The sequence below is a fragment of the Corapipo altera genome, unplaced genomic scaffold (assembly GCF_003945725.1).
Source record: "Corapipo altera isolate COAL_440 unplaced genomic scaffold, ASM394572v1 63, whole genome shotgun sequence".
NCBI lineage: Eukaryota > Metazoa > Chordata > Aves > Passeriformes > Pipridae > Corapipo > Corapipo altera.
In genome coordinates, this window is record NW_020884928.1 from 4051451 (window position 1) to 4067159 (window position 15709).

Consider the following 15709-nt stretch of genomic DNA (forward strand, 5'->3'; position numbering starts at 1 on the left):
AGAATTCAATCTACTTATTAGCACCTATCCAGACCATACTATACAAACACTGGGCCACAGTTCTGCTCCAACAATTCTATAATCAAAATTTCAGAGGCACCACAGTGAGTAGGAATAACAAATCAGTAGGGCAAAAATATGGCAAGATACAATAGAAGCTATGTATCATATATGATATCACATACTAATATATCCAGAAAATATTCACAATAAATTTCAGGTTTAGTTTTAGAAAGTTTAAAAAAAAAAAAATCAAGCTGATACGTTATTTAACAAAGACAAGATTAGCAGCAATTGCAATCTAAAATACTACTGTGCAAAAAACATTTCATGTATTTTCAGGAATTTATTGTTCATTTATGGTCTAAGTTAACTGATTGTGGTGCTCAGCACTACACAGGTGACTCAATTTTCCTCCTTGCTCCTTCAGAAACAAGCTAGTTAAAAAGCTTCCTGGTCAGCCTGTGAAAGATACACTGCCATGACTACATAAAATGCTACTGAGATTGTGTAATTTGAGGGGGAAAAAAAATAGAAGGTACCTTGGAAAACTATCAAGTAAGCAATTTTGCTGTTCTCTCTTGCATGAACAGGCACAAAAACAACCAAAGAAGAAACAGCTAACCAGAATACTGGCTCACTGAGGCAGTGATTAATCCTTAAGGAATCAGGACAAAGTTAGGCAAACAGCAATACAAACCATTTCTCAATGACAATTTTCCAATACCTACCCTCAAAAGAGAGTGCTGCAAAGAACATTTCTATTTTAACCACTGATGTATTCCCACTGATTTAATTTTTTTTCAGCCATCTTTTTTTTTTTTTATTAAGTAACTTTTCTGGAGAAAAACTCAAGTTGTGATAGTTTCAAACATGTAGACTGATACGTCTCATGAAATAAATATAAATGGTACAACAATCTCAAAGCCAAATGCAAACACAATTAGAGTTAGGAATTGGCTAGCACTGAACTGACTGAGGAAGGGAGGACACCTTATGCTAAAATATACTATATGTGGCCTTTAATTTTTCCTTTTATTCTGTTTAATGAATCATTCAAATTTTACAATGTTATTTTATTCTGAGCTGATAAACTATAGATTCAGTTGTGTAAGCATTTTCATTGCAGAAAAGTAACATTATGCAAAAATCTATACCTTTCCTGTAGTCAGATTTAAAATGTTACTCAAATATAGAATCATAGAATATCCTGAGTTGGAAGGGACCCACAAAGATAATCAGAGTCGAGCTCCTGTCCCTGCACAGGACAGGCCCAAGAATCACACTATGTGATTAAATTTTTTAAAATAAGCAAGTTTTCAATAATGCTGTACAAAAACAAGGGGGGAAAATATTGCCTCTAATGGTAAAAGTTTTGTTTTAATCATGTTTCCATGTTGAAAGAGCAACTTGCTCACTGAGCTAATAATGCCAAAAAAGCAGGATGTAAACGATGTGATATGCAACCACAGAGCTGTATGAGTTGCTAAAACAATTCAGAGATTAAAAAACTGTGTTGATTTTCTCATAGATAAATTTTAGATCATCTCAACTGATATGTGAAACATGCAGAAAGTATCAAGTTAATTCTACACTACATATGGCAATATTCTATATACACTATTGTAAGCAAATCTCATTGTTAAAAATATTACTGCATTTTCTGTCTTTCCTGTGTTTTCTACAAAAATTCTGATATCAACTTTAACTGATTTTGAAATTCACCAAAACTAGAGAAAATAGTCAGAGAGGGATTCAGTGGAATTCTAACTTGCCAAAAACCTGTCTTGGTTGGATTAAAGGAAGCAACTTAACATTTTCAGCTATTTGCAATTCTGCATAAGAAAAGTATTACAACATAAAAATTAATAGTAGCATTTCTGTTACTCTGCAACTAATTTATCTTAAGAGAAAATATAGCACCTTTGTAGAGTAACAGGTTTCCAACAATTCATCTGGATACAAAGAAGCCTGCAGACCTAAATGAGACAATGTGCCATACAGCACTGGGGGATGTGCTACTTAATGAACAACAGTCCTTGTAGTCTACTGTGGCTTCATGTGTGAGACAATCCATATCTAGAAGGCTGCAGGCATGCAATGAAGCTTACGGACTGGTACAAGGAAAACCCATAAAGCAGATTTTGTAATCTAAACTTCTGCCAAAAACCAGTAACAGGCAGCTTGTACCGGAGCAGAATTGGTTAAAAGATTAAAGCCAATCCCAGTTAAGAAGACTAGCATCCTTGTCAGAAGAACTTAAACTGCAGGAGAATTTCAAACAGCTAAGCACAAGTTATTTAAACCTCTTAATAGGGAACAGTGTCTTGCTTTACCTTGCTATGGCATGACATAATCCATCAAAACAAAGAAAACCAACTATCAGCAAGTTTTAACAGAATCTGAATTTAAGCAACAAGTCAGCTGGCAGCCTATTTTAAGCAGGGTAAATATTACAGAGGTTAAGTCCCACTTTTATTTTAAAAACAGTTTTATTTAAAAAAAAAATCAAAACAGAAAAACACAAAGGAAAAGACCAAACCCAACACAAACGAACCCCACAAATTGTAACAGGGATTGAGCTGCAGGGATTTACCAGAAGATCTCCAGCTTTGTCTGTACTGCTGTCTCTTGCAGCTACTCACATTTGAGCACTGTTCAGGCTGTGTTGCTGTGAGACTAAATCTCGCCTGTGGAAACGCTTTCCATGATTAAATAGAATACTGAAGCCTTCAATAGCATAGTTACTGTTACAGGCTCAGCATCAACATGCACAAGGAAGAGAAATGCAGTTTTACAAACATGAAACATCATTAACAACTTGCCAGTTCTTATCTTAACTACAGTTATACACAACAGCACAGAAGTCTCAATATGCCATGCTATTTGTAAGACCATCTCTAATTCCAAGGAATAAGCTTTTTGTCCTTTGGAACAAAAGTCTCAGGTGGGAATTTGCTGTCTGGCATCTCATACTGTTTCTCACAGTTTTACACAGCAATCCAGGTTCTTCTCAGAGAAGCCTTTCACTAAACAGCAGCAACAGCAAGACATTTTTTTTTCAGTCTGTTCCTTACCCAAATTGCTACAGGCAATGCTTCGAGAAGGTGTATTTAAAACTTTTCCAAAGACTAATACTACAGTGACTACAAACACTATAGATACACAGAAATCATGTCTTTAAACTGTATTTTTTAGTTACTAGCTCAAATTACACTTTAACTTTCCTTGTCCAAAAAGCAAGTTCATGTATAAACTTTATGAAACAGCTCAGTAAAGAATGAATAACGGAAACATTAGTGGCCCGTATTAAGATGTGTTTAATTTAATATCACATTTTCAAAATGTAAATTTATCAAAGCCCTGATGTCAGAGAATAGCTTTGGAAAATAAGGGGAAGAAACACAAAACCTCATTTTTTCCTGTGACAAAGACACTGGTAGTCTGGTGGTGAGGACAATGGAAGGGCAGCAGATGTTTTATACCCCGGGTTTAGCAAAGTTTTGACATACAGTTGAAGGCCTTATAGTCTCCTTATCACACAACTGGTGAAATATGGGGTGTATAAAATGATGATTATAAAGTAAGCGGAAAACTGGCCTCCTAAGCTCAAAGAGTTGTCACCTGTGGTGCAAATTCCAGGTAGCAGGCAGTACCTAGTGGGATCCTTCAGGGATTTCTGCTGGGACCAACACTGCTCTCAGCAACTTACTGACCACAGCAAAAGGAAGGGGAACATTCAATATACTGGAGGGTAGGGCAGAGGGACCTCGAGAGGCTGGAGAAATGGACAGACTGGAACTTCGTGAAGTTGAACAAGAACAAGAGTAAGATGTTGCATTTTGGGTGGTCTGCTCCAGCAAAGGTAAGGAGCTGACCACCTGAAAACTAGGAAAGGATCTGTGGGTCGTATTGGGCGACAGGAGTCAGCAAGTGCAGCCTAGCAGCAGAAAAACCAACCATATCCTGGGTCAAACTAGTGGTCAGCACAGCCAACAGGGCCAGGAAAAGTGATCTTTCTTCTCCATTCTGCATCTGGAGCACTTTGTCTAGTCTGGGACTCCCCAGTGCAGGAAGGCTATTGATGCATGACCATGAGCCCAATGGATGGCTGCCAGGATGGCCAGAGCAGGTCACATAGAATCACAGAATCGATTGGGTTGGAAAAGACCTCCGAGATCATCGAGTCCAACCTTTGGTCCAAATCCAGTCCATTTACTAGATCATGGCACTCAGTGCCACGTCCAATCTGCGTTTAAAAATCTCCAGGGATGGTGAATCCACCACCTCTCTGGGCAGCCCATTCCAATGCCTGATTACTCTCTGTAAAGAATTTTCTCCTGATATCCAACTTAAATTTCCCCTGGCGGAGTTTAAGCCCGTGCCCCCTTGTCCTATTGCTGAGTGCCTGAGAGAAGAGACCAACCCCCACCTGGCTGGAACTTCCCTTCAGGTAGTTATAGACGGTGATGAGGTCACCTCTGAGCCTCCTCTTCTCCAGACTAAACAACCCCAGCTCCCTCAGCCTCTCCCCATAGGACTTATGCTCCAGTCCCTTCACCAGCCTTGTTGCTCTTCTCTGGACCCGCTCCAGCACCTCAATATCCTTTCTGAACTGAGAGGCCCAGAACTGAACACAATACTCAAGGTGTGGCCTCACCAATGCAGAGTACAGGGGAAGGATCACTTCCCTGGTCCTGCTGGCCACACTATTTTTGATACAGGACAAGATCCCATTGGCCTTCTTGGCCACCTGGGCACACATCCAAGGAGAGATGGAAGAGCTGTTTTTGTTTTTGGGAAAGGCAGACTGCTTTCTACAACTAACTAATCAGAGAATACATAGAAGTATAAGAAAAGTGTAATCAGACTGCAGAATTAATTTTTTATTTACTTACTTAGTAAGTAGTAGTAGTAGTTAAATACTGAAACATGTTGCCCATAGGAGTTGTGAAACCTCTGACCTTGGAGGCATTCAAGATTCGACACGGTCCTGAGCAACCTGATCTAATTAGACCTGGTTGAAGCTGGGAGGTTGGACTAGATGACCTCTGGAGGTCACTTCCAACCTAGATTATGATTCTGTAAGAAAAATCCCTTATGAAGTCTCCTGGGTTTACGGTGACACAACTAAAACATATCAGTTTATTTATTCTGTTACATCAGTGAAAAGCTGCTGTACACAAGTCCTAATTTTAACAGATCACCTAGTATCTCCAAAGGAAGAACTGCAAAACATTTCAGCAGAAACTCCATATATTTTCCTTTTAATTGTAATAAATTTAAGTTAAATTGAGTTGTTGCAAAAGACTACAAAAGATAACAAAAATTTCATTCCTCACCTGAGTGTGAGGAAAGTTTGGGGAGGAAATTCTTAAGTTACTTACCCTGTGCGTGACTGTCCAACTTTATCACAGATGTCTAAGATGAGGCCCCAGTCTTCTGCAGTGTTCATCTCACTGGTTGCTTTCTCTGATGAATAAAGTATAAGCAAATCAAACCACAAATTTAAACAAAAAAACCCTTATTGTCAACAAATATGTTGAAATATTACCTCTGTGTATACTGTTAAATATATGACAAAACCCTATATTTAATAAAATTCATATATTAGCACTATTATACCTAATTCTTTTTAATTTTTGAATGTTCACTTGTGGCCATGAGTTTCAACTAATGAGCAAATATATTTTGGGTTTGTTTTCGCACATAATAAAGATGCACCCAGAATATGACACAAATAGTTTAGCTACCAACAAATTTTTTCTTCAATTTGAAACTATAAAGTTTAATAGGATATGAATACCCAAAGTATCAGTTCACTGCAGAGTCAGATACAACTCAATTTGTCACTTTCTCAGACACTAAATGGCTACATCTCGCATTTCCTTTCTACATCTTACAACTCAACAAGGAGGATTTAACAATTCACTAATAATCATTAAACTTTTATCTCCCCATTCTCATCTCTGCTTTGGATGATATATTCCACTGTTTCTTTTCAGCTATAAGGACTGCTAAACCAAAACTAATCTCATAGAAGCTGCTGAAGAGGAAATAAATAGAGAGAGTAGGTGGAGAAGAAAAAGATTTCATGTCAGGAAAAAAAAAAAAAGAGAGACTCTCTCCCTATTTCTCCCCCAGAAAAGCTTAGTTACACCAAGGATAATAATAACTAAAAATGTTAAAGGAAACTGAGGTTTACACTGCAGTTGAATAGAAGATTACCTAAATACTGACAGATCAGATGAGGGCTGGAGAGCATAAGAGAATGCACAAGGATTTTCCATTAGTAACAAAACAGAAGGTGAATGGGCATAGAATAGTGCACAAACTTCTGCTTCCCATCCCTGCTTCATCTAAGGTTCACATGTTAATCTACAGAGCACAAAATATGCCTTCAGTGAATGTCTCAGACTACTTAACTTTTTAAAAGGAAGGAAAGATTCCCTATAAAAACTCATCTGTCAGGAACAAGACATTATTTATATTAGCACTTGCAAGCTTGCAAAGAAGAGAAAGACAAAGCAAAACAACTAATCTCTAAAAATTACAAGGAATTATTCATCTCAAAGTTAATGGATTTCTTATGAATGAGTTCCTGTGTCTTACAAACTGAAGTATGTTATAGTTAATTAGTTTCTTAATTCCGAACAAAAACGCAGAAAAGTAAAACTTCATGGTTATGTGCTCTCAAAGTATTTCCGAGCAAAAATTAAACACTGACATATATGCAACTGAAATGATAACACATCAGTTGTGCTGCATGATGCAAGGAAAACAGCAAAACAGTATAGTGAAATCCTAAATGGAAGTTAGTTACAATTCAGTATGTTCTCTCAGATAAAGTAATAGAGCACTGCCTCTTCTCTCTAAACTCATCTAGAACATTAATTTGATTTCAAAAAGCATAGTCAACAGAAACATGAAAAATTATAGGTAGACACCATACTAACATCTAGCACGAAGACAGACCAGCTGATCAACCAATCACAATTTTTCTTTCAGTCTGCTATTGTTCCAAATCATGCTTATGATTAGTAAAGCTAACAATCGCAATCACTGAAATTCTTGATGTTCAGATAAGACACCTGAACTGAATGCCTGGCAGAGCCATCACAGGCCAAGGCAGTCTTCTGAAATCATAGTCTATGCACACAGCAACTGTACTGTACACAGTCTATGCACACAGCCAGCATCAACTCTGGAGCATCAGAACTGCTTTTATGAGACACAGAGCCTGAGCTGGCTAGAATGCACTCCCCACACTGAAAACAGCTGATAAGCACAGTCCAGAGACACACAGAACAGACCACATGGATGCAGTTTACTTTCAGGACTCAATTGATTCAGTTCGTTTCCAGTTCTGCTGGAGCTGGACCAGCTCCAGTCAAAGTGTGTCTGCACAGTGCTCTCGACAGCCTTAAGTTCCCGCCAGGCTCAGAGCTCACACATGGAGCCTCACAAAACCACACTGGTCACTTCTGCCTAATGCTGCACTTCAGTTAGCACATCCTTCAGCAGAGAGCTGGGCAATCCAGCAGAACCAAAACCTTTTCAATTATTCTACATAACAGACAGTTGTCTGTATTTTTGACAACAATTGATCTTTCTTTCCTCACAGTGTTATCAGAGAGAAATGTCATGGCAATTGGTTATGTCTTCTACAAACAAAGAAGTAAACTAATGCATGCTTAATGTTTTAAGATAACAGCAAATTGTGCCTTTTATGATAATTTAAATACTTTGGCTAAAACTACAAGTAAGATGGAGACCAATGAAATCCCTGACCCATATCAACCACACTGATTACAGCCCTTATTTTAATTCTCAATAAGATTATTTTGCAAATTTATCCATGAATATAATTACAAGTTTTCTGCCATGGCTACATTCCTTCTTGGCAGTTGAAGCTAGTTCTATATAAAAACTGCCATTTGCTTGCAATGCCTTCCCCATTGTTAGTCAGGGTATTTCCTCCACCAACAAACACTGGATAGTTTCTTACTAGATTCCAGCCTGAAACCCAGTTTCTTTGTATACATTCTGTCTTCTGTAATAACAATCATACATTAATTCCCTTAGATAATAAAATTCATGGTAAGACATGACGAAAAAAAATTGCCTCGAATTTCAGTGAAATACTGTCTCAAACAAGAGCAATTAAAAGCTAATGGCATACTGAGGATGTTATCAGCACAGTGATGCTACAGTGATGCTGACTGTCCACAAAAAAGGCTACTATCTCTATCAGAGCATTGGCAAGTGACTATTGCCTTTCACCACTCTGGGAACAGGAGCAACAAAGACGCTTTGACAAAATTCCTATGATGCATCAGTGTTTTGTAGACAAAAGTAGGAAAGCTACTGAAGTAAAATTACTTACACTATTATCACTTAAAATCCATGAATATTCTCTCTTCTAACGTGAGGCACACATTCACAGCCCAAAACAAGTTTATGTGAATTCAGTATTTGCCTACTCTAACAGCTGGCACACTCCCAGCCTTCAGGTACAGCTGACATGTCACTGGCAGACTCTACCTTAGTACTGAAATGGACTGTGATAGGGAAGGAAAAACAGACATTTGTTTTCAAAGTCTTAGGACAGGTTAGCACAGCACCCAGAAGATAACTTAAGGAAGAAATGTTCTTCATCTTCCATCTCTGATCAAAAATAACTCTACCATAACAATATTAACATTTAGTTCAGGCTCTGTCCCTCCACCTCATCCTTGCTTCAAAATCTTACTCAACTTAGTGAATGCCAAGACAGGATCAGATAATGTCTCAAACTTTGCAAAAACAACTTTAAAAGACAGTGCTAGTTCCTGAAATCAGCATTCTTCAAAACCTGTTAATGCTATGTCAAACACAAAGGACAACAGGACTACGTGACACAGCTCTCTTCCATGAAGCTGTACTAATTCAAGGCATTGTTTTCTGAGCACAAGCAAGGCCTACAAATTAACATAGTAATTTTAACCAGTGCAAGACTGTAAAATCTTACACTGTGTCATATTAATTTGTAGTAATTAATAGTCATTATTAATACTAACTACTATTAAGACTAGTTAGTAAAATAGTAGTTTTACATTTTTTCAACTGACCTTTTTCCTTGGTTTTTTTTTGTTCATTTCATGTCTTCATTTCTTACCTTTATTTTTCTAGAAGTTATTTAATATTATTTTCTTACAAGCAATACCACAAAGATGGATAGACAAAATGGTAAGCGCTATCATTTCAGAGGAAAACAATACTTGGATCTATGGGTTCTTTGGTCAAACACAACAACAACAATCCTGAACAATATAAGAATACCTTTCTAAATAACTTCAACAATTCATTTAATCCCTGAAACAAAAACAAGACACACAAAAATAACTATCACACTTTTCAGCCACTTTGCAAGGCACAGTGTGTGGGATCAGGAGGCCTCTCCCTTTATACTTCTCTATTCAGAACACTAACCATACTGAGCTAGACCAATTCCATCTTGCCCAACATTCAGTCTCTAATACATATATTATACCTAAAGCAGATGCCTAGGAAAACAAAAAAAGAATAAGGTAAGCATTAGTTGTACTTCCCTACCAACACACCTTTCTGTGACCAACAATTTGCAGCTTCGTAACTCCTGAGTCAGAACTGGTGCTCCAACCACACAAACACCGTCATAAATCACATAGAGAACAAATAATTAAGGAAGTATTCTAAAGTAAAACGTGTCTATGACAGAAATCTTGGCTGTTTTTGTATCTTTGAAGTTTTTCAATAGGAAATAGAACCATATGTTTGGAAGAATAATTTCGGCATTTTAAATCTGTTACAACATTGTAAACACCACAGAATTAATAAAAAAAAATAAAAAATTCAACACTCCCCTCAGCCTTCTCTCCTCCATTTCCACTGAAAGTCTTGTTTCCTTTCCAAGATTAAATAAATAAATAAATAAATAAGATTAAATAAATAATTTCTCCTTCTCTATAAAATTGCAATACTAAAATACCAAAGCAATATAGTTTAAATAGTCCTTAAAGACTAAAACTGAGTGCACATTTTTCTTTTTTTTGCAGGCACTTGTTGAGAAATTTGGATTACATACCATTCCACATCACTGAAGTCAAATGCCATTAAATTCTGTTCTTTTTGTCTGTCAAATAAAATGAACAAATGCATTTGTTGGCCTGTTCTACAAAAGCCACCAATAGAATATTAACCACTCTGCATTTCACTAACATGCTCAGAACTGCACAAGAAGAATACATCCAACCAGATTCCATCTAGACAAGATTGAAAATAACCTCTAAAAGGCAATGCCACCATAGAGAGAAACTAGAATTCCATGAATCATTAACTTGGCAAAGCTATTAACCAACTTCTGCAGTTTAACTGTATCCTCATCTACAGTATTCCTAAGAAGTCCTTATGGAAACCATTGCAGAAGGTGTCCTATGAAAGCACTGCTGGCTGATCCAAGGCAAAGCAAGCAGCAGTGACTGAGCTGACATGAGGCCACCTCAACTCATTCCTTCAGAAGACCATGTAGGATCTCACTGTGCATGAGGCAGCCTATCCAAAATAAACATCATTCAACTCAGTAAACTGAGGAGAATGAAGACAAAAGATTCAAGATCTGGGAAGACAATGTTGAAATAATAAAACCAGCTGAGCAAAAATAATTTAGATGTTTAGATATCGCATGCAAACCCTAACAAATCCACAGAACTCAAACTACCTTTCACCTAGAAATATTACAACAGAGCAGGAAGGTGAGCACATTAGAGATACATGAGGAGGATGATCAGCCTGTAAACAAGGTGTAGCACAGGCATGTTATACTAATAAATAGTGCCAGGATCTCTTTGCAATGCCCCACAAATCAAGCCAAAAGCAGAAGGAGCATTTCAGAAGATCAGCAGGAGAGTTAACTTTTCAGATCAGGTAAGTAGTGTTATTTTAATCAGTTAGAGGAACAGATTTTACATGTTGTAGATCTACTTTGATTGTTCTGAATTTTGATATTATAATGCACACTGTCACAGCTGAAATGAGGAGAAGCACTTAAAGTGACAGCTCTTCCCTGGGAGGAAAGAAAGAGAATTACCAGGAAAGTACTGGTTTTGACTATGAAACATACTGTGTTGGCTTCAAAGTGCCCAGCTGAACTCAGTCTGGTGGTAGTGAATGTTTTGTTGGCTGATATACAGAAGGGGTATTTCACTCAGTTTTATCCTGTCCCATTGCCACTTTTCACTGAGAACATACACCAAAGGTATCTTTTAGTAAGTAGTTCTTGTTTTTCATAAACATTTATAAATAACTGAAAAGGGGGGTGGCTATAGCTCCTTTCCCACCCATTTTCTACTCAGTCTCACTGCTAGTTTACAGTTAATGTCCTTCTTAAAACAATGCTGAGAAAAGCAGTGGGCCAACTTAGGCAAAAATGTGCCTCATGACAAACTGAACCAATCCTTGGAATTCACCTTCCCTTGCAGCCAGCCCTTAACGCAGTCTGCAGTCTCCATAACTGTCTGGGGTCAGAAACTCATCTGCAACAATGTACCCTCCTTTTGGCAAACCCGTAAGGGAGAAAATCCAGCTCTCAGAGACATGTAACTGGATTGTTTTGAAGATGTTGACTAACTAAGGGGAGAAATCTAAAGAATAATGAGTTTAAACAGCAAGAGGATTTTATTTCAAGAAATTGCACAATGGGAATCACGGTCAAACCATTTCTTACATTCTAATAACATCAAACTATAGGCTGGTCATATGTACAATCACATGTAATTCATGCATATTATAAATATCTGAAGATTTGTAAGCATAATATTAACAACAACTGCTATAGTTAATAAAACATGGGAAAAAGATTGCAAGTCATATCAGCTTGACAGTTCTACTACATTACTAAACTACCCACTTAATTTCCTATTACTATAAATAGTAAGCCTGAATTTCTTCCCACTCCTGTGGTGCCTCAAACCATTACACTGAGAACTACACTAACATCCAAAGCAAATGCAAGTACTTTCATCCTTTACTGTGTGTTAGGGAGAAAAAAATTCATACAAAAACACATGTTTTTTAAACACCTCCTCTTAAGATCACGTGTGATTTTTATGACAGCGCACACCAGTACATGCATTTATTGCAGCTTATAAAACTTCAGAAATAATAAACTTAGAGCAGGGAGTAAATGTTCTTCCAGTTCTCTTCTTACTATGTAAATTAGGTTTACAATGCTTGACAACAAGTTAGAATAAAGTAGGCACCACATTACGTCCAGACTTCCAGATTTTATTCTTGAGATAAGATCTAAATGATACTTCAGAACAACTTTAGCAGTAAGTTCTTCACCAAAACTATCCTAAGCTATATTAGTAACTAGCTGTATTACTAATTAGCCTGTCATGACAGATTAGTAGACAGTCTTCTGGTTCTTAAAGCACTTTTTCACCATTATTCTGCCTGCATCAAACTTACAGGTAAATCTGCATTTCTCAGGAATAACACTCTGGGAGTAATTTTATAATTAAGGTTGTGAAATATGGCAGAAACAGATGACCCATGGACCTAATAAGAACACCATTAATTCTAACCCCTTAAATGGAGGATTAGAGTTTCTTAATTATACTCTCAGCAGGCCCAGCCTCTTGAAGATTTTTTCTTTTGTTAAATTCCAATATTATGTTCCTTACTTGGACACACTGTCAAAGGTTCCCTGACTTCGTTGTGAAAACCCACACCAACTTGTGTCACCACTGATTAGTATCCCTTCCTGTTGAAATATTCCTAAATATGGTAAAAAGAAGGTTCAGAAAATGAAAACTATTTGGGCTTCATCCAGAGATTTGCACTCTTTGACAATGACAATGGCTTACCTCCTCAAATACATGGGCAGCTTAAAGCATTCTTTAATATTATTAATTTAATAGCAGTCTTAAACAACATTCTTTTGCCAACCACACCTAAAAAAAAAAAAAAAGAGGTGCATCCCTCAAAATCTCTGTACAAGGTTGACTCTAAACAGTAAGCTGGACGACAGCAGCAACATGCTAACAGGACTAGCCAAATGCTGCTAACTGGTCAGACAAACTGAAAAAAATTCTCCTGCACTTAAGCGATACTTATGCTCCTCAAAACAATGGAAAACAATTTAGTTCCAGATATGTTCTCTGCAATCCATCATCCTAAATGGTTCCAAAGTAATATCCAACTGTTCTACAATACTGAGCAGCTGTCCAGTAGACAAGAATGCACAGCTATCACAGCAGTACTATCAATGTCTGAATTCATATGAAATTAAGAATAGCTTCTGACTGCTTTTCTGCTTCAGGAATCTGATTTTCAATAGAAAACTTTCTTGCTGGACAAGAACAAAAGCAGAGCACTCAATTTTCACTCTGAGAAAAGAATTGAAAAATAACACTATGGCTTGACAACTTTTGGAAGTTTCCTGACAACATGAGAGCTTACTCTACAGATGATGTTATCTTGTGAAGCCTGCCAAGAAATTCATCCAGATAATAGCACATTCCCAAGGGCCCTCGGAGAAGAAGAGCCTAGGGACACTTTCTGGGAAATTTCACCATTCCCATCTCCCTGCCACAAATCCCGTTAAGTGATAGATAAAGGTACCAGGCTCCTGAAAGTAGGCTGTCACCAACTGAACAGCCTGCTGCTCCTCAGGTCTCCCCAGGACATCATGAAAGAGGTCAAAAGAAAGAAACTGTGTTTACCAGTGAAAATTAGCCTATTGCCCACTATCTGCTTTTCCAATAACAATTTGGGATTGAGTGGTTATTTCCCTCTCCTCATACACTTAACAGAATAACCTTTCTGAAAAATACTAACTGGTGGTCGTATTAGGCAAGCACAGTAGGTAAGGTGTTGGCATCCTCTGCACACAGAAAACAGGAAATAAACCACTGAAGTAGCCACTGAGTGCTACTGCCCTGCATTGTGAGACTCACAGTGCTGACAAGCACATCCACTGGACAGAGCTCTAGAGAAGTCCATTCAAGCAGTCTGAGCTTCCCTGCCAGCCAGCAGCCTTAGGAAGTAAAAAAAGTGAACATCTGCCAGAACCTGAGCCTATCACTTTTTAATCTTATTAGTTCAAATCATTCTCACAGACATTATCACCAATGTTTCAATCCTCTAATGGTCCATGGAAAACTGGCAAGCAGTACAATCTCTTCCTCACTTTCAACCGCCAAATTACATTAGAACAGCAGAACAATTAGGAAGAATTATTTACCGCTTTCCAAAATAACTCAGTCAACTCTGCTACCAACAAAATCATTAACTAAAGTGCAGGTTAAAAGTGTTCTTAACAGTGCAAAATGAGAAGAGCAAGCTATGCCTTATTAAGATGCAACAGACAAAGAATTTCTGAGAACATACATACATACACACATACATACAGAATTCATGTCACAGTAATTTGTTTATGCACTAATCCTTTCCTCTGAAAAGACACATACTTTTCAGACACTTTTGAGGTTTTTGTTTGTTTTCTTTAAGAGCTGGAAGAACTAAATCTGAGCCAAGACTTCTAAAGTTGGCTAAATCTTAAGAAACAATGTATTGATGTAGTTGAAAGTTACAAAGAAATTGGTTTCAAGAAACCTATAGAGTTTCAAGAAACCTGCTGTAAGAAAATAATGGGAAGGCAGGCGGGGGAAGTGGGATACTTAGCCACATTACCTGATTCCCCAGACAAAACTTTTATCACTCAAAGTAAAACAGATGTCAGCAGCAGGATGAAGACAAACCATATTACACAATCACAAATCAGACATACAAAACTAATTTTTAACTGCCTATACGTCATTTTACCTTCAGTTTGGACACATCAGCATTAAGCACAATTTTTGTCAAGTAAAAGCCACACATTTCTTCTCCATCTAGTCTGGTCTCGGAAGAAGCAATTTGGGCATGACACCTGATCACAGATCGTCAAGTTCTACTTGAAAGAAAAAAAGAAAGCTCCCACAGGAATACACTTTAAAGCACCAAATACAAAACGCTTTGACGATTTTCTCATGCCTGTCTGTGAAGCAACTGTAGACGGTGCTTTCTACTGTTCATCCTTTCAGCAACACTCCAGCGCGGACCTTTCTCACTACTTGTTTTGCTGTGCTGGGTCGGCCGGCCCGTCCCCCACGGGCACCCTGCGCTCGCCCCCAGCCCCAAAGGCCGGCAGGGCCCGTAGGAGCCCCGCGCTGTCACCGCCCAGGCCGCAGCCCCCGCCGGCCCCACCGGGAGGCGGTCCCGGCCCGGCCGCACCGTGACCGACAGTTCCCGGCCGGGCCCTCGCCGCCGATCCCGATTCCCGGTTCCCGGCTCCCGGTGGGGCGCCAGCGAGGCCAGCAGCGGCGGGCCGGGGGAGCGGGGCCGGCCGCCTGCGGGGTTCCTTTGGTGGGAGGCCGGGCCTGGGCGCCGCGGGAGCCACTTACCCACATCCTGGTCGAAGGGGTTGGTGGCGAAGAGCGGCATCGCGGGGCCGGGGGCGCGGGGCGGCCGCCCCTCCCGGCAGCGGGGTGGCAGCGGACAGAGAGAGAGAAGGCGGCGACGGCTCCTCCTCCAGCCCCGGGCACCTCCGCCACCACCTCCTCCCAGCGCCGGGGCACCGCCTCCCGCACAGCACGCCGGGAAGCGGGGCTGGAAGCGGGGCTGGAAGCGGGGCTGGAAGCGGGGC

General features: G+C 39.0%; 1 protein-coding gene and 1 long non-coding RNA gene across 2 annotated transcripts in view; one reads left to right on the plus strand and one right to left on the minus strand.

The window, feature by feature from the left end:
• Nucleotides 1-15584, minus strand: part of STAM (signal transducing adaptor molecule) — a 34564-nt gene extending 18980 nt beyond the window's left edge. The window contains exons 1-2 of the mRNA XM_027658686.1: nucleotides 15468-15584; nucleotides 5388-5472 (exon numbers count right to left, since the gene is read on the minus strand). Coding sequence (XP_027514487.1) covers nucleotides 5388-5472; nucleotides 15468-15507 — 125 coding nt within the window. The 5' untranslated portion in view covers nucleotides 15508-15584. The remainder of the gene's footprint in view (nucleotides 1-5387; nucleotides 5473-15467) is intronic.
• On the plus strand, nucleotides 427-10178 carry LOC113954419. The gene is made up of 2 exons (XR_003530193.1): nucleotides 427-558; nucleotides 10077-10178. It is a non-coding gene; the product is annotated as an uncharacterized LOC113954419 (long non-coding RNA).
• Nucleotides 15585-15709: the final 125 nt, after the last annotated feature.